This window comes from Pestalotiopsis fici, assembly GCF_000516985.1.
Source record: "Pestalotiopsis fici W106-1 unplaced genomic scaffold PFICI_Scf_4, whole genome shotgun sequence".
NCBI classification, from domain to species: domain Eukaryota; kingdom Fungi; phylum Ascomycota; class Sordariomycetes; order Amphisphaeriales; family Sporocadaceae; genus Pestalotiopsis; species Pestalotiopsis fici.
Window position 1 is genome coordinate 2,248,370 of NW_006917094.1, and position 22,714 is coordinate 2,271,083.

Sequence of the window (22,714 nt, forward strand, 5' to 3'; positions counted from 1 at the left end):
TGACTTTATTCTTGTAAATATTTCTTCATCCGTAGTACTTGGTGCTCAATGATATGTTACATATACATGAACAAGCACTGGTTCATTGTGGCAAGCCGATTCTATATTGCTTGATATTATCACTGCATGCCTAAAGGAATGATGCTACCATATGCATACTGACTGCATTTCATCGATCATGGCACTACATATCCTCTTCATGACGACTGGTCTCTCTCGGCTTGCATCTTCTTATCCTCTTCCTCGTTCTTCGGCACCTTAACCATGGTTGGGACAGTGACAGCATTCAACTTCCGGAAAGCCTAATTACGAAAATAAGTTAGTCATCGAGAACACACGTTCAAAACCACTGGATCATCAACGTTTGGCCCCGTACCGCAAAGGGCCACGACCAGCTCACGGTACAAAAGGCCCACCAAACCACACCAGCACCCAAGCCGACGAGGGCACGGGCGGCCGTCAGGGGTAGGACGAGGACCCGGCTACTCACCTCGGAGATGCCGCCCTCGGGCAGATTATCGTTCCAGCGGTCCTCGACCTTTTCAATCTTGCCGTCGGCGCCGACGTGGATCTTGACGCGCGAGTCCATGACTTGCTCCTTTTTGATGCCCTTGACCGTGTACTTGTTGGACAGGTCCAGCTCAATCGGGTTGCCCGCCGACACCACCTGGTGGCGCTGGATCTGGATGGGCTTGAAGACGGCCGGCAGACCGTACCATTGCGCGGCAAACTTGTCGTAGCCCGTGGCAATGGTGATATTGTCGGCAAAGGTAGCCGTCTTGGACCAGAGGGAGAGGTGCTTTAGTGTCGGGTTGCCCTCAAAGAGCTATACCACAAGGTCAGCTTGGTTAGGTAGGACTGCTAGGTGATGTGTGAAAGAGAACATGAATGTGTGGATGGACACAATAGGGTAAGTTTGACGGGAGGTCACCATACGTCGAGGATGCTGCCGACCAGGACTTTTTGTTGATCCGACAAGTCCACGCCCGGAGCAGTGTTGATATTGGTGTTTCTGATATTATGCGACGCGAAAGTTGCTGAAGAGGCATTAGCCTGTTCCTGAATCTTTGCAGACTCAGAGGGCACACCTGAAGCCATGGTTTTCCGTTGTGCGATGGATGGTATTGCTGATGCTATTGTTGTTTTTCTTGTCACTGATAGAGCAGAAGCGGTGCGGACTGTACAAGTTCGTGAAAACATGTGGAGGAAATTAGTATTGGGGAAGGACTGTTACTCAAAGTAGTGCTACGAATCCGTGTTATACATATGCGGTGCTACATGGGCAGTCTGAGACGATACATATTACGGTGATATGTCCATTGATGCATCCTTTCATCACCGGAATCCTTCCTAGACACGTCGCATCATGTGCGTCAAAGGCGTCCGTCATGACTGTTGTGTTGATGGTTGGGACTCAAATGGACTACGTCATGAGCTGGAGCAGTTGCTCCTGTACGATCGGCGCTACTGCAGAGTGCGGCTCGGCCCGTAGCTTGCGGAGAACCGAATGTCTCGAACAGAACTCGCAAGTTGTCCATCACCAGAGTGATATCACAATTAGGTATTCGTCAGATCAATATCATGGGGAACGGAGCGAAACATTTTGTGAAATGAAGATGTATTGATTTCGGAGGCCCACCACATGCCCAGGGGCGACCAGAAGTCAGCCCCCCCTCCGTGACCGTTAGTAGATGTCTGTCCTAAGCCCTGCCCAACCATGCCCTTTAAAATTGTGTATTTGCGAATTCGGTTGAGTGAGCGTGGTCGTGAGAATGGTCATGAGAATGGTCGTGAAGGTATGCGTATGCGTTTCTGAGGCTTCCGAGCCTTGTCGGACGAGATTCGATGGGTTTGGCCCCGGTGGGCAAAGGGCACCTAGGCAGGACCAGGACTATAAGGAAGTGAGAATGTGAAGAAAAGAGATATGGCCAAGATATGCGACTTACATGTCGTTGCTACTAATACAAATTTGATGTTGTGGAAATCCTTGGTCTCGCCGGCAGAACTTGCCCCGGTGGGCACTGGGCGAGACTAAGACAGAACGAGAGGCTGAAAAGATACGAGTCGTTTAAAGGTGCGACCGAGTTGTCGTGGCAGAGAAATGCGGTGTTCTGGCGGCCCGTAGGGTCGGGGTTCCCTGTGGTATCACGGGCCGCGATTGAATAAGAGGAATCAGCCAATGAAGGAGGTGCCGCTGAATGGCAACTGAGAAGGTGCTGCGACTGGGGTAAAAGTATGTTAGTTGATTGGGAAGAGGGTAAAGGGAGTATGAAGGAATATGTACTTGTTGAATGTTTGAAGACTAGTGGAGGATATGTTTTGGGTTGAAGGCCCCTAGGGAGGGGGCTGGTCGGATTGTTGTGGTTGTCGTGTTGATTTGTTGAAATGGGGTGAGGAAAAAAGTTTGCAACCCAAAGTGAAACTCGGAGGTTCTTAAATAAATCTTTCTCGAGCCAGACAGGAAGCTACTGATTGCACGCAGCGCGTGGCCGAGGTACGTACTTGAAGCTGTCGCGGCCTTGCAAACGGGCACCGTTGGCCAGATCAGCCCTATTATTGAGCCTCAAGATGGCGCTTGGCCCGATTCGGCGCAGAGGTCACGCTCCAGTCCTGATCCAGGAATATTTTGTTCGCAGACGGCTAAGGCTTGGTAGGTACTTGGGTCGGGGACCTGAATCCTTCAGCAGCTGATGAACGAGGGCACACGGGCACCATTAACATCTATTTAATCGATCTCACTGACCAGTGTCTGACGACATACTGTAGGTCCGATGGCAGATATGTATTCCTGGTATCATTTCAATATGATATAGCATTAATAGGAGTAGTTTAATCTATATCCAGAGATTCAACTTGTGGGCATGTTTATGGGTGTTTCCCTTTGGGTATTCAACTATATGATGTAGAGGTACTTGAAGCCCTGCCGCAAATTGTCTCCATCAATTGACACAAAGAGGCCTGCGTCAATGACACTACACCAAAAAAATCATGATGAATTCGCCTGTGCGTCCCAAAGCAGCTCGCTTATTACCGGAAGCATGAGCATTGCATCATTCACGTAAATGGCAGTTAAGGATTATGAGACAGTCGGTCTGGCATTAACTACATTACAAATATAGGTAGAGGATTCCGAGTAAAGATTATCACGTATAATAATAACGAACATATCTTTCCCAAGACTCTGTTATCCATAAAATTTATTCTTCGTCGTGTGGCATTGGCATTGTTCGAACGCACAGTAGCTCAGCCAGCCTGGTAGAGACCAAGTGCCGCAACATGAGGGTTGAGCATAGTCAAGTTGAACGGAGTGACATAAAGATCTTTATCGGTGATTGCCAGGAACATGGTACCATTGATCGCTGGATCACCTTCATAGACGCTAGTGTTGGGCTGAATGGTCCAGGCAGTATTCTCGGTTACATCCTGCAGCGGGCTGTACGTGACGTTCAGCTGCGTAACCCAGGCCGCAAAGGCAGGCTTGCTGGCAGTTGTAGATGTCACATAACTATTGTTGGGACCAACGGCTTGGCCGGGGGCGTCCCAGGACAGGTAGACCTTGCGGCCCGCGTATGACAGAGGTTCAGTCCGGTTGCGAGTAATGGCGGGGCTACAGTTGACTCCGGTCTCAGTGGCATTGACGCACGAGTCACCATCCTCTAGGTCCGACGTCGAGAGTGTGTTGGTCCAACCACCAGTTGTCTCATTGAAAACATTTGACCCATTGACACGGGCCGGGTTGGGCTGATTAAGAATGTTCAGGGCCGGCAAGTTCTGCCAAACCAGTCGAGTTTGGTTCGCAGGACAGGATGAAATGTACGGCGCCAGAAGAGTCCATGCCCAAGATTGAGGGACACCCACTTCGAACCAGACTGGCATGGGGAAGAGGCCTTCAAACTGGCGGAAGATCATTTGTTGGCGAGCCTCGGTTGAGATGGACTGCAGCAAAAGCTGAGCACTCTCACGTGAGTCCAAATGAGGCAAGAAACCGTAAACTCCAGACTCGCCAAAGCGAGTCAACTTTTGGCTGAAATCCACATACTCGCGGACACTGGAGACTGGGTAGTTGTAGGTGCATTGAACTGGAGCTTCAGCGCCGAGGATGTTACTCAGAAGCGTGGCATGGCCAACTTCCTGATCAGCCATGAACTCGAGCAAGAATCGGTCCTCGGCGTTCAGACCAGCTTGCTCGAAATCCTCGGTACTAAAAGTTGCCAATCCCCAATGGAAGAGGTCCAGCTCGATCCATTCTTGGTAGAGAGCAAGCGCTAGGGATTCATAGTCGAAATCGCTTTGAGGACGATATACCGGCGCGGACCCGTTCACCCCCGCGCCGCCACCAGGGGTATAAGGCGCTGGCTGAGGCGAGTGAAGCTTTCCGTCAGCCGGGTACTGATACTTGAGGGGGTCAGCAGGCAATGCAGCCACCGATGCTGCAGTGACGGTGGTAGACAAAGCACCAGTGGTTGTGGGTGTGCCAGTGTAAGGACCGTGGGAGGTCACATTGGTGACGGGAACAATAGAAGCGGTGACTGGCGCGGCTGATGTATATGTGGTTGTAGGCTCAGAATAAAATCGCTTCTCAACCTCGGGCTCAAGAGGCACGGCGAACGACGGTGAGACGATTGCCAGAAGGCTTGCGCCCTTCAAAACCCGCGAGACACCCATTTTGACTCTGTTGGGAGACTGTTGTGGTTTGTTGTGAATTCTGGCCTTGAGCTGGCAAATCTTATTATTATATACACAGCCTCCAACCACGACAACATTCCAAAAAAAAAATTCTTCTTTGGAATTATAATGATGACGCTGCTTATTGAGCTTTGATCAGCATATCTGCAAGTAGTGCCAAGTCGTCATCATTACTTCAGTCAAACTGGACTTCGACATGGGGGTAACACGGTCACAAGCGCCGAGTAACGGAAGTATATGAAGTCAATAGTGTTTGACTAAAAAGTGCTGTGGGTTGTACGCGTTATTTACGTTACATTACCCCCGGCCACATTTCCTGTGCAGTATATTATACACTGTTATTGAGTAAAACCTGGAGCCAGCGAGCCTGGATATGCGAGATCTACGTGAGTGGATGGTGGTAGTTACCGTGCTTGCCGTGGAGTTAATGGTTCCATTGACATGTACTCGTCATCTTAATTCATGGCTCGAAGTGGATGGCCGGCCTGTATGCGGAGTTGATGGTCGAATCAGTGGCGCCAACGCCGTTTGAATTCAATATGGGACTTCTTACCTTGATGGATGACAACCAAATACAAGTCTGCATACAAAATATCCATGATACTCGACAGCTACAATATGTGAGGCGATACAATGATCAATCTACACGATCTGTCCATCCGTGTTGCCGACAAGGCGCACGTGGGAGGCGGTGGACTGTCTCATGGAGTACCAAACCGCGGAGAATGCTATATACCCTTTGAACGGAAATAAACAGCAAGGGGTGATAGAGTCGGTGTGATTTGCTCCGTAAGTACCAACACTGTCCCGAGGGCTCCGGGGGCAATTGCCGATTCGTCATCAATATTTGACGAGATTATGTCTCTTTGATGAATGGACTGGAAATTCAACCAGTTGCGTTTCTTGTGAGGGTAGAACCACGGCGGGATTAACATGGAATCTAGAATACATGGGGGTTTTTTTTTTTTTTTTTTTTGGAATCCATGTGGAATCAGATACCGATTTGCCCTATTGCTGGTGATCGCCAATAGTGATCGGGCCACCGAACGTTGTGCCTGGACTTGGCAACCCGGTAAGGCTCCTGGTTCGCTCAGGAGCACTTTGTCCGGATCTTGGGTACATCTTGCAACTTTTACATTTCAAGAAGCAATTTTTCTTCCAATCATTTGAGGTCTAGACTCGCATTCTTCTCCCGATTGGAGCAGTCGTATCTTTGAACTTGCACAAACGTTGGGAAACAATTCACAAGGTACTTACAACGTGGAGAAATAATGGGAGGCATTCCAAGTGGTGACGTTTAATGGTTGTCATCTCGCCCACTTTTGATTCCTCAGAAACCATTTTGCCATTATACTCCAGTGGGGACGGAGCGGGAAACGGAGACTCCCCAGAATCTTCGGTCAACGGCACCTAAAAGAGAGAAAGAGGGTCCCGAGGTCCTCCAACACAGCTGGCGGCCTGCAGGGTTGGACTCTGGCGGCTCTGCTACGGCATGACTACAAAGTCGCTAGCGGGCATAAGGCGCTCAATTGCACTTCACTGCCCCCTGTTGGAATGCCAAGCAGCATAAACCTATTTAGAAAATCTTCTTTACAAGTGCAAAATATAAATAAATGTGGAGAGGCGATAATATCGAATTTCATGAGTTATCATTAAAACATCATTAATGGACGGGTGATAACGTCAATCGTGGTTCGATAGTTTAGTTGATAGCTGCCAGATATCTAGGTGGTCGGCAAGGTACCCTCGGTCTGCACTAATAAGGTTAGGTACCAGTAGGCAGGTAGGTAATGTAGGGACCAGAAGCTACAGCGCAGCTGCCCCGCGAGAGCTCAAGGTCGCGACTCCAATGAACCAACGACGCGCCTCAGCTTTTGCGATTCAACACTTGCACCTACTTTTTGCGCCACCAATGATACTACAAAGCACCGACGTCCGAATGCCATGAGAGAACCTTAACCATATACAATTATGATGTGATTTTGGCTTTTCCGAATTTTCTCTTTGCCATTTTGTATTTATTGTGCCTGCTGCTCGTCGACATACCGTAACCTCCAGCCCTTCCTTCTTGGTTCATTCAAACCACTGCCGTCGAGATGGAGGACTTTGATCGAGACTCGAATGCCAGCTCTGATGAACAAGAGGATGAGTTGATGCTTGATAATGCCGAACCCGAGCCCGAGCCGGAAGATAATGATCAGCCGGAAGATCAAGATCAGGACCAAGATGATGACGAAAATGAGGGCGATGACGATGACGATGGAGACAATGAAGACGACGACGAGGATCAGCAGACACAGGAGCAGCAGCGCAATGCAGACCCCGATGCCGGAAACGATGCCTCAAACTCGCAGCCCGCCGTGACTAGAACTTCGGCGACTCCAACACCCGCCTCGACGCCGAAATGGCCGGCCTCGGTGCGACCCGAATACCTCACTGCCAGGACATACGATATCGTTCCAACCATGGCCGCTCCCATGTCCACAAGCATCAATGCAATATCCGTCACACCAGATCTCCGTTATTGGATGACTGGTGGCTCGGATGGTTACATCAGGAAATACCACGGCCCCGACACAATCAATGGCAAGACGCTCCTGACGGTCGCGCAAAGACATCCTTTTGTCGAGTCAGTGGTCAAGGCTGGCGTGCTGTTATCATACTGGGAGAATGCGGAGCCGCATTCCACGTCCCAGCGCACAGAGGACCTCATCTTGAGCCCCGTCTACTCTCTGGCCGTACATTCGCAGGCACTGTGGCTGTTATCGGGCTTGGAAAGTGGAGGCATCAATCTGCAGAGTGTTCGGCATGACGAGGGTAAGCGCATTGCATGTCTACAAAAACACACCAGTGCAGTGAGTGTTCTCAACCTCGCTGCCGACGAGAAGAGCGTGCTCAGTGGCAGTTGGGACAAGAATATATTTGACTGGGACCTGAACACGGGCGACGTTAAACGTCAATTTGATGGCAGCGGTGGGCAGATCTCGGTTATTGAGACACGTCCCATGAGCGGCATGCCGATCCCACCCGAGGCAGCTGAGGAAGATCTTGCCAGCGATACCTTTTTCTCGAACAACAATGCCCCCCCTGCTGCTGGCGGCGATTTTGACTTTAGCCTGGATGGTGGGAACGCCAATGGCGAAATGAATGGCAATGCTGGTGGCAGCTTTGGCAATGGTAACAATGCAACAGATGATGCCATGGCCGTTGATGGCATGGATGCTCAGGGCAGTCCCACTCACGACAGTCTCTTTGGTGGCAGTCCTGGCGCTGGTGACGACCTATTCGGCGATAATTTTGGAGGCGATGATGACAACGAATTTTCCCGCGCTATGATGCAAGATTCCGCTCAGGACCCGACCACCGACCCTTCCGGCGCCGACAATGCATTGACAGACTTTGGTATACCTACCATGGAAGGTGTCGCGAGCGAGCAACCTAACGATGCCTCCGAAAGCACACTTATCCCTAATGGAGGACCAATGGATGCAGGTGAGAATCCGGTGGACGCAAGTTTCGACATGACGCAGCCCTCCGAGCAGGTGACGGACTTTTCAACAGAGCCAATGTCTACGCAGCAAGACCCGCCTCAGTCCCCTTCGGCTATCTTTGATTCTGCACCTGTCCCGGAATCCCCATCGGCCGTCTTTGCAGAGCCGCTTCCAACCCATTACGATACAACTCAGACATCAGACTCTACCTTTCTCTCGGGCTCCATTGATGGTCCGCTCAAAATTTGGGACCGCAGAGCACCCAACCCGGTGGCACGAATTAGTACGCAATGGGGTGTACCCCCGTGGTGTATGGGCGCTTGCTGGTCGCCGGATGGAAACTGGATTTATGTCGGAAGGAGGAATGGCACAGTTGAGGAGTACAGCATTGACAAGGCACGTGGTGGGCGCAAAGGATGGATACCTGAGCGGACGTTCAAGTTTCCAGGTGGCAGTGGACCCGTGAGCTGTGTGAGACCTTTGCCCAATGGTCGCCATCTCATTTGCGCTTCGCACGACATTCTCAGATTGTACGACCTACGAGCTGAAGAGAGGACCTCGAAGCACTCGCCGCCGCCATTCTTGATTGTGCCTGGCCCTCCCAGAGCAGGTGTCATTTCAAATCTATACATTGACGCAACGAGTAGGTACATGATTTCTACAGCGGGTACACGAGGTTGGGAAGGATCATCCACAGAGTGCATGATTGGGTACGAAATTGGGGTTCCTCAATGAGCTTGATTGGCTTTTTTTGGGATGCGATTCTTGGGTCGAGTTTTCTTATTTTATTTTCCAAGTATAGCATGGTGGCATAGGCTCGGGGACATCGCAATATGTGTTGGCGCAGTAGCGTTCGGGAGTTCAGAGGGTGTATGCTCACTTGAAAAGCAGCCTCATATGAGGCGACTATAGCATGTCGATTATTCCAGTTGCAGCATGATAAAATTAGTGAACGTTAATAATTTTGTCATTACTCATCAGACTGAACGGTCGTAAATCTACTCTTGCAGTGCTACTCTAGCACAAGATTGGCCCTGCATGGCGTCCTCTCGATGGCCAAATGCCTTAGGTCGCAGCGTCCTTCCTCCATAGGGTATCCTCTGTCTAATCACATCCAAGCGTGTGTGGTATGTTGAGTGAAATGAATTTATCCGCGGAAAGCATGGTTTCCCTCAATAGGCTGGCTCATCTGAGCAGCATTGCCGCCGTGCTTGGCCTCGTGCCGGGCGAGCATACTGTCGGCGCCGTCCACCTCGGCCTTGCCCTTGTTGGCGATGCCGTGGTTCTTGAGCTGGCTCTCCTGGGTTGCCGGGTGCTTGGTGTTGGTGTCGAGGGCCTGGTCGGCGGCTTCGTTGACGGTGCCCCGGATCGTCTCGCCGACGCCGTGGATGCCCTTGAGGCCCGTCTTGATGTCCTTTCCAATGCTCGACATGGTGTGTTTTTTTTATGTGGAATTGGGTTTGAGGGTTTGTCTTTTGGTGGTTTGTTCTTGAGGTGTTGAGTTGAAGTTTGAAGTGTTCAAGGTAGGAAATAATGTGAATATGAATTTGTGAGGATTCAAATTTTGTAAAAGAGGGTATCTCGAATTTAAAGGAGTCTCTGTCCCAGCAGTGACGTGATATTACTAAGGTAATCTAGCCAGCGTGCCAGTTGCCGGTATTTCGGTCCTCATGATCACCTTGAGCAGTGCAAGCTGCTAGTATGACGTAGGCTGTGGACCGCTGGTGAAAGGACCAATTAGACGCAACCATATACGGACCATTTGGTCCACAACTGCCAGTCCATGTTTCCTTGGCACGCAACATTGAATTATGCAACTATGATTTCCAAAGTTTGGTAGACACGATAATATCCCAGTACCACACCTTCAACACTGTGCGTAGTCACGAGAAATGAATTCTTTCAGCTTTTATTCGTATCAGTTTGTGTTTGTATAGGCTATCGGGTACAATGTTACCGTCCCGGCCACAAAACCATGTATTTCGGCGGCAGTGCTGATTTCGGGCTCTTTATGAACAATTCCAACGCTCGCAGGGTCGTCATCATGTAGGGCTCTTCTGTACAAGAGCCGCAAACTTTCTGGATCAATGGCCGGCGATTTCCAGCATCCAGATCCCAGAGATTCAATACTCATCTGGATCCCTGACTGAATCAGGTCCAGCCCAAAAGGTCCAATCCATAGAGTTATCATAAACTCTTCTAGTGTCTATTCTCAATTCCAAAGATCAAGCTACATGGAAGATTTTGCTTCAATGACTGCTTGCTTCTTCTTCTTCTTCTTCTTCTGCTACTGCTGCTGCTGCTGCTGCTGCTCCAGCACCTTCTTCTGCAGTCTCTGCATGTATGTGAGCAGCACACGATCCATCACATCGTGGCTCTCCATGTGCTTCTCTATGACATGTAGACTCCGAAAGAGGAAATCGTTCGGATATTTAGCCATTTGACCGGTAATGTTGTTCATACTTCCAAAGTGGAGCGACCTACTCGAAATGATGGTTCCAGTCCACAGCAGGAAGATCAATTCATCTTGGCAGTCGTAGATCTGGGATATGGCAAGTGCGCCCTCCATGACCTGGAACACGTCGTTGCATGAACCCAGGACTTGATCCCACAAGGGTACAGCGGGCCAAATTTCAAGAGGTAATGTAATGAGCAACGGCGCGGTGGGAATTGGGCGTCTTCCACGGACCATGGTGACGCGGGCTTCAATGTACTTGTCGGCGCTGGAATCCATGTCGAGTGTGCCCTGGATGCCGTTGACAAACACAACCATCATTGCCTCCACGGGGCAAATGGTGCCCGTAACTCTGTGCCAATCACAAACTAGTTCTTGATGACAAGGGCACCAGAGAGGGGTCGGAGGCGGAGCGCCGCGGCCATAGTTGGGATACAGCCTGTGGTATAGCTGATCGCCCAATGCGGCGAAGTGCTGACTATAATGCTCGGAGGCTACATGAATGATTGGTGAGTAAAATGAGACGCAAAGAAGAGGGCCCTTAGAGGTATACGAACCCTTAATCACGCGTTGACTGAGAAAGTCCTCGACCAGGTAGAGCACCTGGGAGTGATCCCAGGGCGCAAAGTTCTTCCAAAAGGCAGCGCTGATGCCTTTCTGGAGCCGCCAATCATTGAAGGAAGCAACGGGCACAAGGAGCAGGTGAACAAGCTCAAAGAGGTACAGGGCCCTCAAGACCCTTGTCTTCTCCTCTAGTGTATACTCGATGAATGAAGAGCTGTCCTTGCGCAGGGAGTCAAGGTACATGTCATCAAAGACTTCGACCACTGCTTGGTGGAATGACTGGAGGCGTAGCGCCAGCTGTAGACTGAAGTAGGTACGCCCCAGTTTGCGTGTCATGGCCTGGGTGCTGATTGATGACTTGATGAAGCTGTGGGCGATGGAGAAAACCATGTTCTTGTTTCCGGGGTTGGTTGCCTTGGGGAATAGGTCGAGTGCTCGGGCCATGAAGCAGTTGACGGCGATGGGAAGGAGCTCGGGGCCCACGCTTTGCTCACTAGAACCCAAGGCAATTAGATTTGAGGCTCCCTGGTAGGCTAGGTGAACTCTCTTGGACGTCCGGATGAAGGCTAGAAGTGTCTCGGCGTCCATGGACATCATGATCTTCTGAAGCATCTCTGTAGGAAGATTCTCAATGATGGAATCGCCGGGAACATTGTCGCCGACAAGTTTGGCAACTAAAATGACAGCACGACTGTCGCCGTGCCCACCGGGATCGATGCCCGCCGACATACAGGAACCCATTACGGCGATTGGGGTACAGGCTGCGACGATGGGGGATGGAAACCGCGAAGATGAAGTGGACAAACGGCGACGAAGATGGAAAGTATGGTGATAGGGAATGATGATCTGGCGACGAATATGGCCACTCAGGCGACTGGGGATAACAGTTACGGCGATTTGAACCACAGCCCCTGATTTCAGCTGTGAAGAATAATCATCGACTTGTGAATAGGTACAAGGAAAGACAGTGGGAGGTAGGAGGTGGGAGGTTCGTGATTGAGAACAATGCAGGTTGGGCAACGACAAGAAGCAGTAGTTGCGGCGGCTCACAGGTGGCAGAGCAACCAGGCGAGCAATCAACCAGACGCACGATCGAGTGATTGAAAATGCAAACGGCTGCCCTCGAATATCAGAGTTTTCCGTGGTTCTGCCCAACCTGTCAACAAACAGGCAGGTGCTCAAATTTGGACACAATAATCCTTCTCTTGCAGCAGCATATGAGTTGATGTGGATATTTGTCAATATTCTCCTCTTGTTCTTTTGATGGGTATCGCTATTTTGTATTTAAACTGACCATTTCTATATGATTTCTTCGTCAAAGGTTCATCTTTTATACTGGTCTGCCCATCGTGCTAATATCCATCTTGGTTTGTGCAGATATACCACAGAGTGGAAAAGAAATTTATTCGATTAAAGTAATATTAACTGCCACATAAAGAGTTTAACTTATACCATAAGAGGGGAAAGTCATTCGTTTTCTTCGTAAACTTATGGGTGGCCAGGGTGCGATACAGGTTTGCCAGTGGCACAAAAGTCTGTTGATAGCAACTCAGTCTGTGATCCCCTTGCTAAAATAGATGACATAACTTGACATGGATAGAACATTTCTTTGCAACTTGCAAGATTGCTGAAGGCCGATACTACTGGTGTTTGCGGTACACGTAGGCTTTGCAGAATAACCAGCCAGCCTTCCAGCCAAATAGCCCGACCACACTGCACTCACAAGTACAGGTGTATTACAATAAAATTTCCCCATTTAAGGCTTTCAGAGTACCTGAGTTATGGCCAAAGATCTGTGGGTTTCGGATGGCTGGGCTCGTGTTTGTAGAACTAAGTGCTCAACTGAAGAATACAATAAAGAGACTCTGCTAAGGTGTGGGAATTGAGACTTTAAATACCATGATGAGGAGGAGGAGGAGTTTGCTGATCATCCAGGAACTGAGTCACTCCATAATTGAGGGAGAAGACACAAACTTGGCGATTGACCTAGAAATATTTACTTTTTTCTTTTCGTTCTGTCTTTGCTGAAAGCACTTGCTTCGGAGTAGGCATATGTTGAGGACACAAATATTCTTTTTGCTTAAAAGAATAAAATAAAAAGATCAAGTGTACCCCCTAATTCTATTCATATACTACCTTAACCATGAGAATATTTTCCTAAGAAAATAGGGGGAAAACAGGTAAATCCTCAATTATACCAAAGGTGTTTGGCGGAAACCTTATCTACACATTAAATGTGATTTACCATACATCATCGTTGTTGATTAAGGAAACAGATTTCAGCGAAAGTGAGTGAACTATTCCTTCATCTTACATTTTTACACAAATGGATGATAATTGTATCATGGAACGTTCTGTCTGAATCATCATCAGACAACGGCTAGATATCTTCTACAATTAATTGCATCGCATCGCGTGTAAGTGCCACAGCCAAGATTAAAGCCGCGCCACAATTGAACCCCACAGGTGACACAAACCTCGGGATCTAGCTATTATGTACCTAGGCTTTTGGGTATGCACCCCGCGATTCGTCGAAAGTAGCTTAATCTTTTGCGACCCCCAAAAGCTCCCAGCTCATGCTGATTCTCTCTTCTTTCATGCATATCTAGGCAATCAAGACTTCTTGGTGCTAGTCTTCACATGATATCCATCTGCTGATACGTCAAATTTATTCTTGCATACTTACGCATACTGCACACAGTTCTCTTCAGTCCATGACATAATGTCCGCCAGCGGCACCAACCCCGCCAGCGACAAGGCCGAAGCCGGTGCGCCCAGCGAGCATGTGAATGCGCCAGCGCTGGACGAGGTTCCAGACCCAGACGAGGACGACCTGGACGATCTCGACGACCTCCTTGACGAGTTTTCCGCAGCCAAGGTAACGACGACAACGACAGCAACAACGGCAGCGCCATCGTCGACCTCGAAACCTGCAACAAATCCCAAGGGTCCTACGATACCAACCCTCACGACCGATGTCCCTGTCGCAGACCCCAATGACCTCTCGGATGAGGAGTTTCAGAGACAGCTGCAAGCTGGTATGGCGGAGCTCATGGGCGAATATGATGAGGACGTGAGTTTGCTCCTAGATAGCTCTCATAATACCCTACGTTCGCAATCGCAGCCCACTAAGACAGCAGAACAGCCCAAACTACAAGCACAGTTCGAGTCATTCTTTGGCAATCTTCGCAACTCTGGTTGGCTAAATGCAGACGATGAACCGGTTGAACCAGCTGGTCCCGAGCCTTCCTCTTCGTCTTCGAAAGACAAGGCTGCTCCCAGCGCCGAACAGGTGGCTGCCGAACTGAGCGAGAATGCCTCGTTTCAAGAAACCATTCGCAAGACCATGGCGCGCATGCAGGCCTCTGGAGACCAGGCCACCGCCGCCGCCGCCGCCGAGGGCTCGGAAGACGACTTCATTGCCGAGATGATGAAGGCCATGAAGGATCTGCCGGGCGCTGACGGCTCTGAAGAGGACTTTAGCAAGGTGCTCATGGGCATGATGGAGCAGCTGACGAATAAGGAGATTCTCTACGAGCCTATGCGCGAGCTCAACGAAAAGTTCCCGGGCTGGATGGAGAAGAATGGCAAGACCCTCAACAAGGAGGACAAGGATAGATATGAAGAGCAACAGCGGCTCGTGGCCGAGATGGTTGCCAAATTCGAGGAGCCAACATACAAGGATGAAAATGTGGCGGACCGGGAATATATCGTTGATCGCATGCAAAAGGTGATATCCTCCCGATTTATGAATACCCGTTATACGTCATACTGATTTGATTACAGATGCAAGCCGCAGGCTCGCCTCCAGCAGACCTCGTGGGCGATATGCCATCAGCCAAGGAAGTGTTAGATGGCCCAGACGACAATTGTACACCTCAGTAGGGCTGCAGCGCGGAGACAGGGGAAAGTCTGGAGAGTGTAGTCTTGAGATGGAATTTTCATATGAAACGCGGAATGATACCAGCGGATGCTATATGACTTGTGCATGCAATACAAGAAGTCCGCACAAAACCCCAATTCTGAATAAACAATCGACTCCAAAAATGACCTCTAGACCATGATCCTGACCGAACTCCAAACCGAAAAATGGGTATCAAAATGAGCAAGAAAACAAGAACGAATTGAACGTCCCTAGTTTAAGACATATCCATTTGTCCTGACATTACAAGGTCTTCCTGGCTTTGTTGGGGTGGGGGTCCGTCTTGTGATAGCAGATCCATGAAGATACTATCATAATCATCATCTGATAACGATGACGAGTCGGGAAGCTCGTGTGTCTTTTGCTCAGTGTTCTCTACCTCGTAAGCGGAGAGCATGGCTTCCAGCTCGGCCTCTTCGTCCATGGCATGCGAGTCAACCATCATGTCATCCTGTTCGCGAGTTGCAGAATTTGATTGCAAAATGTCTGGGATCTCTTCGAAGTCTTCCTCGAACATGAAACCATCCAGGTCTCTCTCCTTTTGCTGGCGTCGTTTCCGGTCCTGGTTGGACCATTCCAGTCTAAGTATCTTGTTGGGCGTGTTAGTAGGATGGCACATGCTTGGTGACAAGGAATGAATGCCTCACCTCTTGGTCTCCGCCTCGCCTCTCCCATGTGTGATCGTCTCGTCTTTGTCGTACGTTCTTCAAAAAGAGCTTGCGTTTTCCCTCCACAGCATTGTCACGGCTCTGATTGAGCGGGTTCTTCTTCGCGTCGCGCGTCTCGAACTTGGTCCATTTTGACGACTTTTCCTGGTTGCAAACTGCAGGATTGATGGGGGAGGAAAAGAAGCCACGTCTTGGGAGGGTGTTTGGATCTCGCGGTGACAAGGGCGGACTTGATTGTGAGGCTCGAATCGGCGAGCTGGAGAGTGGCGATGAATGTGCCGGCTTGTGGGACGTTGCAGTCGTAAAATCGAAATTGAATATAGGAAGATGCGGCGACGGAGGAGACATGGTGCTCAGCATCTTGTTCGGTCCAAAATCGATCCAACAACTTTGGCAAAAACGACCAAGAAATAGTATGGTACAAGACAGAATCGCGAAGAGTATGTTTACGTCCCAGAAAGATTGAATTGTTGTTGTTGATCAGTGGTGATCTAGTTATTAGTAGTACCTAGCTGGCAGCGGATACAGAGGAACGCCTCGCTCGCGCTGACGCGCTAAATAACTCTGGGCCAGAGCTCAACGCGTAAAGAGGGTCGACGACGGTGGGGTGGCCAACCAGAAAAAGAGACCCCTGCGAGAAGCATGAGGTAAGCACACCCACAGCACGCGAAAAAGCAAGAGAAAGCTGTTCCCTGGCAGCCTGGAGCTTGCCGGCCTTTCACATGTGGAATCAGGTGGGGACTTTACGCTTCTGAAAAGACGCTGTTGATTTCTGAGTGGCTTCCCGGAACGAACCCCCCTGGCTGATCCCGAGTCGTTGCACGGGGTACGCAAATCAAATCGCTCTTATGACGCTACACTCAGCTGCTGCCCGGCCGGGGTTTGCCGCCATTCTAGAAAGAGACTGAAGGAAGAAAAAAAAGTCGCTTGCACTTTTCTGGCGGCGTCCCCAACGGAAACAGCTTCATCAACGTCTTCATGGTTCCACTTTGACTGATGAACGCATGACCGACCCATTGCTGCGCTGTCTCGGCCTTGCTTCTGCTACTCACCGAGTATCCTGAAAACTGTCTTGTTTTGTACTCAAGCCATCATGATAGCACGGCACTGAGTTGTATGCCATTGTAGTTACTTTGCATGAGTTTCGTCCCCTATCTTCCTCGCTGGTCTCGCCGAACCACCACCGCCGGGCGCTCGTGATGCGCAACTAGATTGGTCGCCATGAATACCTCTTGGCTCAATCCCCTGAGTCGGTTCGCGATCCAGGGCGCCGGCCGCTGGACCTGCTCGAGCTGCCGCGGCCACTTGGTCTCCCAGGCAAAGACCGCGCAACGACCTTTTAATCGGCAGTACGGTACCGGCCCATTCAAAAACTCCAAGCAAGCACCGCCGCCAAGATCGAGAAGGATCGTACTTACGGCCGCCGCAACCGGCACTGCTGGAGCCGGTGTTCTCGCCTTCACCGATGACATCAAATTCGGCTATGAAGCCACAGAGAGAGCAGGCAGAGTTGCCTCGGCTCTCTACATAAATATCAGCGAGTAGGCTTGCGACACGCGATCCAATCCTTCAGAGGCAAAGACTCTAACATCATACAGTTACCGAACAACCTTGAAGAAGCGCGAATCCATCACAGACCAGGAAGAGTCCGATACAGTGCTGAGGAAATGCCATAAACGATGTGCGGTGAGGACATTAAAGGTTCTCGAGAAGAATGGTGGCATATACATCAAGTTGGGCCAGCATTTGGTATGGCGCCTGCCGAACAAAGACTATCCCAGAACTGCACGCTGATCACCATACAGAGCGCCATGTCATACCTCCTACCGATCGAATGGACTGATACATTTATCCCCTTGCAAGACAACTGCCCGGTCTCGTCCTTTGAATCGATCGAGCAGATGTACCGAGACGATACCGGTGAAGAGCTGCGAGATTACTTTTCAGATTTCTCAGAAAAACCAATAGGAGCGGCTTCTCTGGCTCAAGTACATACTGCCACAATCAGGGAAAGCGGGCAAAAGGTTGCAGTCAAGGTGCAACACCCCAGCCTTGCTCAATGGACACCACTCGACATTGCCCTCACCAAATTCACTTTCTCGACGCTGAAGAAATGGTTCCCCGAATATGACCTCGAATGGCTATCCTTGGAAATGGAAGAGTCGCTCCCGCAAGAGCTCGATTTCCAGTGCGAAGCGGCCAATGCGATTCGCCTCAAGCAGCACTTTGCACAGATTCCTGAATTGCCTCTTGTCGTGCCCGAGGTCATTTGGGCCAAGAAGCGCGTTTTGGTCATGGCCAACGAATCAGGACACCGACTTGACGATTTGGAATACCTGGACAAGAATGGCATCGACCGCGACGAAGTTTCTGCGACCTTGGCAAAGACCTTCAATGAGATGATTTTTGGCAAGAACGCGCCATTGCACTGTGATCCCCACGGCGGCAACTTGGCTGTCCGAAAGACGAGCCGGAGACGTGGCGGTCCCAACTTTGAAATCATTATCTATGACCACGGTCTTTACCGTGATATACCAGAGCGTCTACAGAGGAGCTATGCTAAAATGTGGCTTGCTGTCATTGATGGCGACATGGAACGTATGAAGAAGTACTCTCACGAAGTAGCAGGCATCACAGAACAACAGTTCCCCTTGTTCGCATCGGCGATCACGGGACGCGACTATACCGTCGTCAAATCCTCAATCATGCAGTCCAAATCTGAAGATGAGAAGAAGACCATGGGTGATGCTCTACAGGAGGGTCTGCTCAGCGATTTGGTCCAATTACTTGGACAGGTCCCTCGAATTATCCTACTCATTTTGAAGACGAACGATCTCACCAGGAGTCTGGATGAAAATCTGCACACGCGCCAAGGACCAATGCGAAGCTTCATGATCTTGGCGAGGTACTGCGCGCGAACCGTATTCAGGGAGCAGATGGATGAAATTAAGGAGCGCGAGGGTGGACTTTGGTGGCCAGGTAACGCGCTGAGGCTCGCAGCCGCTTGGATTGGTTTCCTACGTGTTGAACTCAAGCTCGAGGCCTTTGAGTGGTGGTTGGCGGTCAAGAGGCTCGTCGGAGCCAAGACTGACTATACTGGGACTCCGCTAGCCAAGGCGGCATAGATGAATGGAGTTTGGCTGCCACAATGCTATACTGCCATTGAAATTATCAGGTTGTGGTGCCTATAGAAAGAGAAAATAGATGCTGTTACAGCTTTAGATGTAGCGTGCAGTCTGGATCAGCGATGATTATTCTTGCTTTTCAAGCTAATAGACGTACAAAGAGAGATTTGCCTCATGATATTTTATCGTTCGTACGCATACCACGGTGTGGGTAAATCTCATACTGGTTGCCCTTGAAAACATGTAGAAGTGCAGTATCGTACTATTCTCATGGAATGATCTCAAATCACTTGCAATGGCATTGAACATTCACAAAGAAGATGCGTTTGGTAGGTATGATAATTTGATTCATGACATCCCTCATCCAATGCAGAAAAAAAGGGCTAGCAAATTCATAAAGCAATCGGGTATAGACAATAAACTCCTGATCCTCAATAAGCTTCCTCGCACCCCCATTCCCCCGTAACTGAATCCAATGTATACTGATCCAGTTGTTGGAGTACAGGTTAATCCCCACCACTGCCCTTTCAACCACCAATATATACTCGATTTGATGAGTATCGTCTTGTCCTTTGGTCGCGGGCTGGCTTATACGCGCCATGAGTACCAAGGTTCGACGCTTTCAAGTTTCTGATTCGCGGTCTTGGCTGTGACAAGCGTGATGCGCTCCCCCAACTCCATAATGTGTAGGTGTGTCCTCGTCTTCCCCAAAAATTGGCTGAGTGAGTGCGCAAGGTCTGCGACGGTATGCAGTTGTAATAATAAATGGTGCCGAAGAATGCATTGTGATGAATTTCCCCGTCAGGATGAGGTTCATGTGTTATTTCGCTTCCTTCTTCCTCCTGTGCAATTCTTCTGGGTTTTGCAGTTTTCAGAAAAGGGAGGGAAAAAAAATTAACTGGCAAACAATTGTTTGTTGTTGTAGTACAACAAGAGCTTCCCGCTCCCGTTCATTCATCTAGCGACTTCCCCAGGTCCAGCTGCCTTGACTCGACGAGCGGCTCATGGGCACGCCAGCATCACTGCGGTCGCTGTCCATGGAGCGCTTCTCCGGGGAGGGAGACCTCCGGGCCGGGTACGGGACGGACGGGACTAGTGTTGGGTCGACCGCCACGGGCAGCTGGCCGTTGCTCTGGCGCGACTGCTGCCAGGAAGTGTAGATCTGCTTGCAGAGATGGGTGGAAATGGTGTGCGATGGCGACATGGTTGCTGTTGTCTTGTGTGTAGTTTGTGGTGATTTTTGTATTGTCTTTTTTGGTTACTTTGAATAGACTCGCAAGAGTATGTTTCTGCCTTATAAGGACAGAGGACAGAGAATAGGAGGTTTTTTTGATCGTCAGGGTCCCTCTGTATTGATCCGTAGGATTGGGGCGTGTAGGCACTTGCTGTCGCGTGCGCTGCTGGAAGCTGCCAGGCCGAGTGGGCTGATTTTCCGTGTAAGTCGTCTGGGTGGTGGGGTGATGACGGATGACGATCTTCCGGGCGATGAATGCGATCCGTTTCGTGGAGTTGATGGAGGAAGATGACTGATGAATATTCCTCTCACAATTTCCGAGTTGAAAGGGGCAAGCAATAACACGAACAAGAAAATCAATTTGTGTCTTCTTGTTGGTGGTGGTGGAAGAGGAGGAGAGCAGCAGTCAAATAATAAAGAGCCAGCAAGGTCCAAAGTTGGGTGGTCACAAGGGTCTATATGTCACAGTCAGGTCAAGCGGTTTCAAGAAATGGGGTACCCTTGCGGTAGAACAGACAGAAAGTAAAAATAAAAAAATAGAAACCAGGGAACACGAATGCCCATGCACAGCGGGACGATAGAGACACTTTATTCCAGACCTACACAGGGCCACCCGAACAGTCAGCTTTGTCAGTCAGGTCAGGACAAGCAAGAACCGTACGAGTGACTCGCTGGGCCGAGTCTGACCCGTAACGCGGCACCCGATTCCCAGCTTGGGAGGCCTTTCTACCCTTTCTGAGACCTACCGGATCCGTCCAAAGGCGGGTTCTCTGGCGTGACAATCGTTTATCCTTGCTGCTGTGAAAGGCTAAAATGATGTAAATGGGCCCTAAAATGTAAATGTACGGCAGGTACTAAGTATAACATGCTACCTACCAGCCCACATGGAAGATCAAAGTTGCTGGTAACAGTGAATTGGGGGGTACCAACTGTTACTTACTGACAGGGTATTGATGGTAGTATGCGGCGATCTGCCATGTACAGTGAGGAGGAAGAAAAAAAAAATAAAGGGTAAGGCCGGTACCGTGGTTTGTGGCCTGATGTCCACGGGCAGGCAATTCAATCACCCGAAGACAAGGGGGAGAAGGAACATGTCTGACCAATAAGACGTGACCCAAATATGATTACCCTGTTAATTGGCCGTCGGTTTGTCGCTTGCAACGCGTGGAATAGGAAAGTTCAAATGCGACGAACAGGCCATTACACAGGGCGGTGGTTCGATGTTTTTCCCCCTTTGCTGCCCATTTGCTTAGGAGGAGGGGGGAGGAGGTGGAGCTCCGCCCACGCCCGGTGCCCGGTCGCCGTCGCCCGTCGAGGCCCTCCTTGCTTGCCTTGGGCGGCTAGGCCCCTCGAGCCCTCCCCCCATCTCGCTGAATATGGAGCACGTAGCCCACCATAACCTGTTAGCTCGGGCTGACTTGGCTGACAGAGAGAAAGATGCCTACTGTGTATGCCTTAACGCAAGAGGAGCTCTCGATTACGTGCTCTCGTACTAATCAAACAGCGTCTCGTTTGAGATTCTTGATTTGTATTGGTGATCATTACTTAAACACATGGAGCCACTGCAAGAAAAGCCTGCAATTCTCTAAACTTGCTGCTATGAGTCATAAGACCGAGACTTGAAAAAAGAACCTGCAAGAATCACGTTATCGTCCAAATCAATTACCAAACACCCAGACCATTACCTAAGTTTTGGTACGTTTATTACTATGTAGAGCATTATGGCATGTTTGGATCGCGGGGCACAGCATTGTGTAGGTACGGAATCCATAGCAGAGACATCGAATGGCTGCGCCCTTGGAAGATGCGACAGCAGCCTGCAGCATTCAATGCCAACCCCACATTTCGTTTCCATATTTGGCCACGAGTCACGCTGCTTTAGATGTGAGCTCAAGAGGTCTCGGAAATGTGTTTGTGGGCAGGACAGTCTTCTCCTACCGAAACAAACTAACCGTAGATAAGTTTACCGAGAAGTTCAAGCAGCTCACATATCCGGCTCGGACCGTGAATATCTACTAGGAAATTGCCACGGATTATCTTACAACATACGTATGTAGTCCCCTGTGTCACGGCGTCCAACAACGGTAAAACCTCGATTCCTTGGCCCCTGAATTCACGGCCATCCTGGCAAGTCCTACCAGTATACGTAGCCTTCTCGGTTCACACAATGGCCCGGCACGTCAAACATAACTACCGAATAGACCAGAAATAGAGATGTAACAATAAAACCAGTGGGGAGCTACTGGGGACGTCATATCTGCCGTCCATGCCAGGGGCTCATGATGTGGGTGTACAGCCCTGCTTCGAGATCCTGGGGTAAATCTACGTACACTGGTGGAACAGAATCCACGCCCCTTTTGAAGCTGATATTGTGACCTTTGCAAACACAGCCAGGTGAATTCTTCAGGAAGCCTACACCAAATAGATGCGAGTCACACGATATCCAGCATGGGCCTTGGGTTCTGAGCCTGGGCGGATGTTGGGAGCTTCATACATGTCCATGTGCAGCTCGGTATTATCCAAACTCTGGTAAATGAGCATGTGCTATACTAGACCCTGAAACCTCTTG

The 22,714-nt window shown here is 49.9% G+C and overlaps 9 protein-coding genes across 9 annotated transcripts; 3 read left to right on the plus strand and 6 right to left on the minus strand.

Annotated features, from left to right (window-relative positions):
* Nucleotides 1-197: 197 nt before the first annotated feature.
* Nucleotides 198-1,098, minus strand: PFICI_06686 (uncharacterized protein; the record flags this gene model as incomplete). The annotated part of the gene is made up of 3 exons (XM_007835267.1): nucleotides 198-302; nucleotides 377-826; nucleotides 937-1,098. 3 exons carry the CDS (start codon nucleotides 1,096-1,098, stop codon nucleotides 198-200), a joined length of 717 nt encoding a protein of 238 aa, XP_007833458.1.
* A 2,145-nt stretch (nucleotides 1,099-3,243) lies between these two features.
* Nucleotides 3,244-4,665, minus strand: PFICI_06687 (uncharacterized protein; the record flags this gene model as incomplete). Its single annotated transcript, XM_007835268.1, has 1 exon — nucleotides 3,244-4,665. One exon carries the CDS (start codon nucleotides 4,663-4,665, stop codon nucleotides 3,244-3,246), a length of 1,422 nt encoding a protein of 473 aa, XP_007833459.1.
* A 2,117-nt stretch (nucleotides 4,666-6,782) lies between these two features.
* PFICI_06688 (uncharacterized protein) lies at nucleotides 6,783-8,912 on the plus strand (the record flags this gene model as incomplete). The annotated part of the gene is made up of 1 exon (XM_007835269.1): nucleotides 6,783-8,912. The coding sequence occupies one exon, from the start codon at nucleotides 6,783-6,785 to the stop codon at nucleotides 8,910-8,912; it is 2,130 nt and encodes a 709-aa protein (XP_007833460.1).
* Nucleotides 8,913-9,324: 412 nt separating this feature from the next.
* Nucleotides 9,325-9,609, minus strand: PFICI_06689 (uncharacterized protein; the record flags this gene model as incomplete). The annotated part of the gene is made up of 1 exon (XM_007835270.1): nucleotides 9,325-9,609. One exon carries the CDS (start codon nucleotides 9,607-9,609, stop codon nucleotides 9,325-9,327), a length of 285 nt encoding a protein of 94 aa, XP_007833461.1.
* An 855-nt stretch (nucleotides 9,610-10,464) lies between these two features.
* On the minus strand, nucleotides 10,465-11,937 carry PFICI_06690 (uncharacterized protein; the record flags this gene model as incomplete). The annotated part of the gene is made up of 1 exon (XM_007835271.1): nucleotides 10,465-11,937. The coding sequence occupies one exon, from the start codon at nucleotides 11,935-11,937 to the stop codon at nucleotides 10,465-10,467; it is 1,473 nt and encodes a 490-aa protein (XP_007833462.1).
* A 1,981-nt stretch (nucleotides 11,938-13,918) lies between these two features.
* Nucleotides 13,919-15,081, plus strand: PFICI_06691 (uncharacterized protein; the record flags this gene model as incomplete). The annotated part of the gene is made up of 2 exons (XM_007835272.1): nucleotides 13,919-14,926; nucleotides 14,983-15,081. 2 exons carry the CDS (start codon nucleotides 13,919-13,921, stop codon nucleotides 15,079-15,081), a joined length of 1,107 nt encoding a protein of 368 aa, XP_007833463.1.
* Nucleotides 15,082-15,335: 254 nt separating this feature from the next.
* PFICI_06692 (uncharacterized protein) lies at nucleotides 15,336-16,134 on the minus strand (the record flags this gene model as incomplete). Its single annotated transcript, XM_007835273.1, has 2 exons — nucleotides 15,336-15,707; nucleotides 15,766-16,134. The coding sequence occupies 2 exons, from the start codon at nucleotides 16,132-16,134 to the stop codon at nucleotides 15,336-15,338; spliced, it is 741 nt and encodes a 246-aa protein (XP_007833464.1).
* Nucleotides 16,135-17,007: 873 nt separating this feature from the next.
* On the plus strand, nucleotides 17,008-18,911 carry PFICI_06693 (uncharacterized protein; the record flags this gene model as incomplete). Its single annotated transcript, XM_007835274.1, has 3 exons — nucleotides 17,008-17,327; nucleotides 17,385-17,535; nucleotides 17,592-18,911. The coding sequence occupies 3 exons, from the start codon at nucleotides 17,008-17,010 to the stop codon at nucleotides 18,909-18,911; spliced, it is 1,791 nt and encodes a 596-aa protein (XP_007833465.1).
* Nucleotides 18,912-19,869: 958 nt separating this feature from the next.
* On the minus strand, nucleotides 19,870-20,115 carry PFICI_06694 (uncharacterized protein; the record flags this gene model as incomplete). Its single annotated transcript, XM_007835275.1, has 1 exon — nucleotides 19,870-20,115. One exon carries the CDS (start codon nucleotides 20,113-20,115, stop codon nucleotides 19,870-19,872), a length of 246 nt encoding a protein of 81 aa, XP_007833466.1.
* Between the last annotated feature and the right edge of the window lie 2,599 nt (nucleotides 20,116-22,714).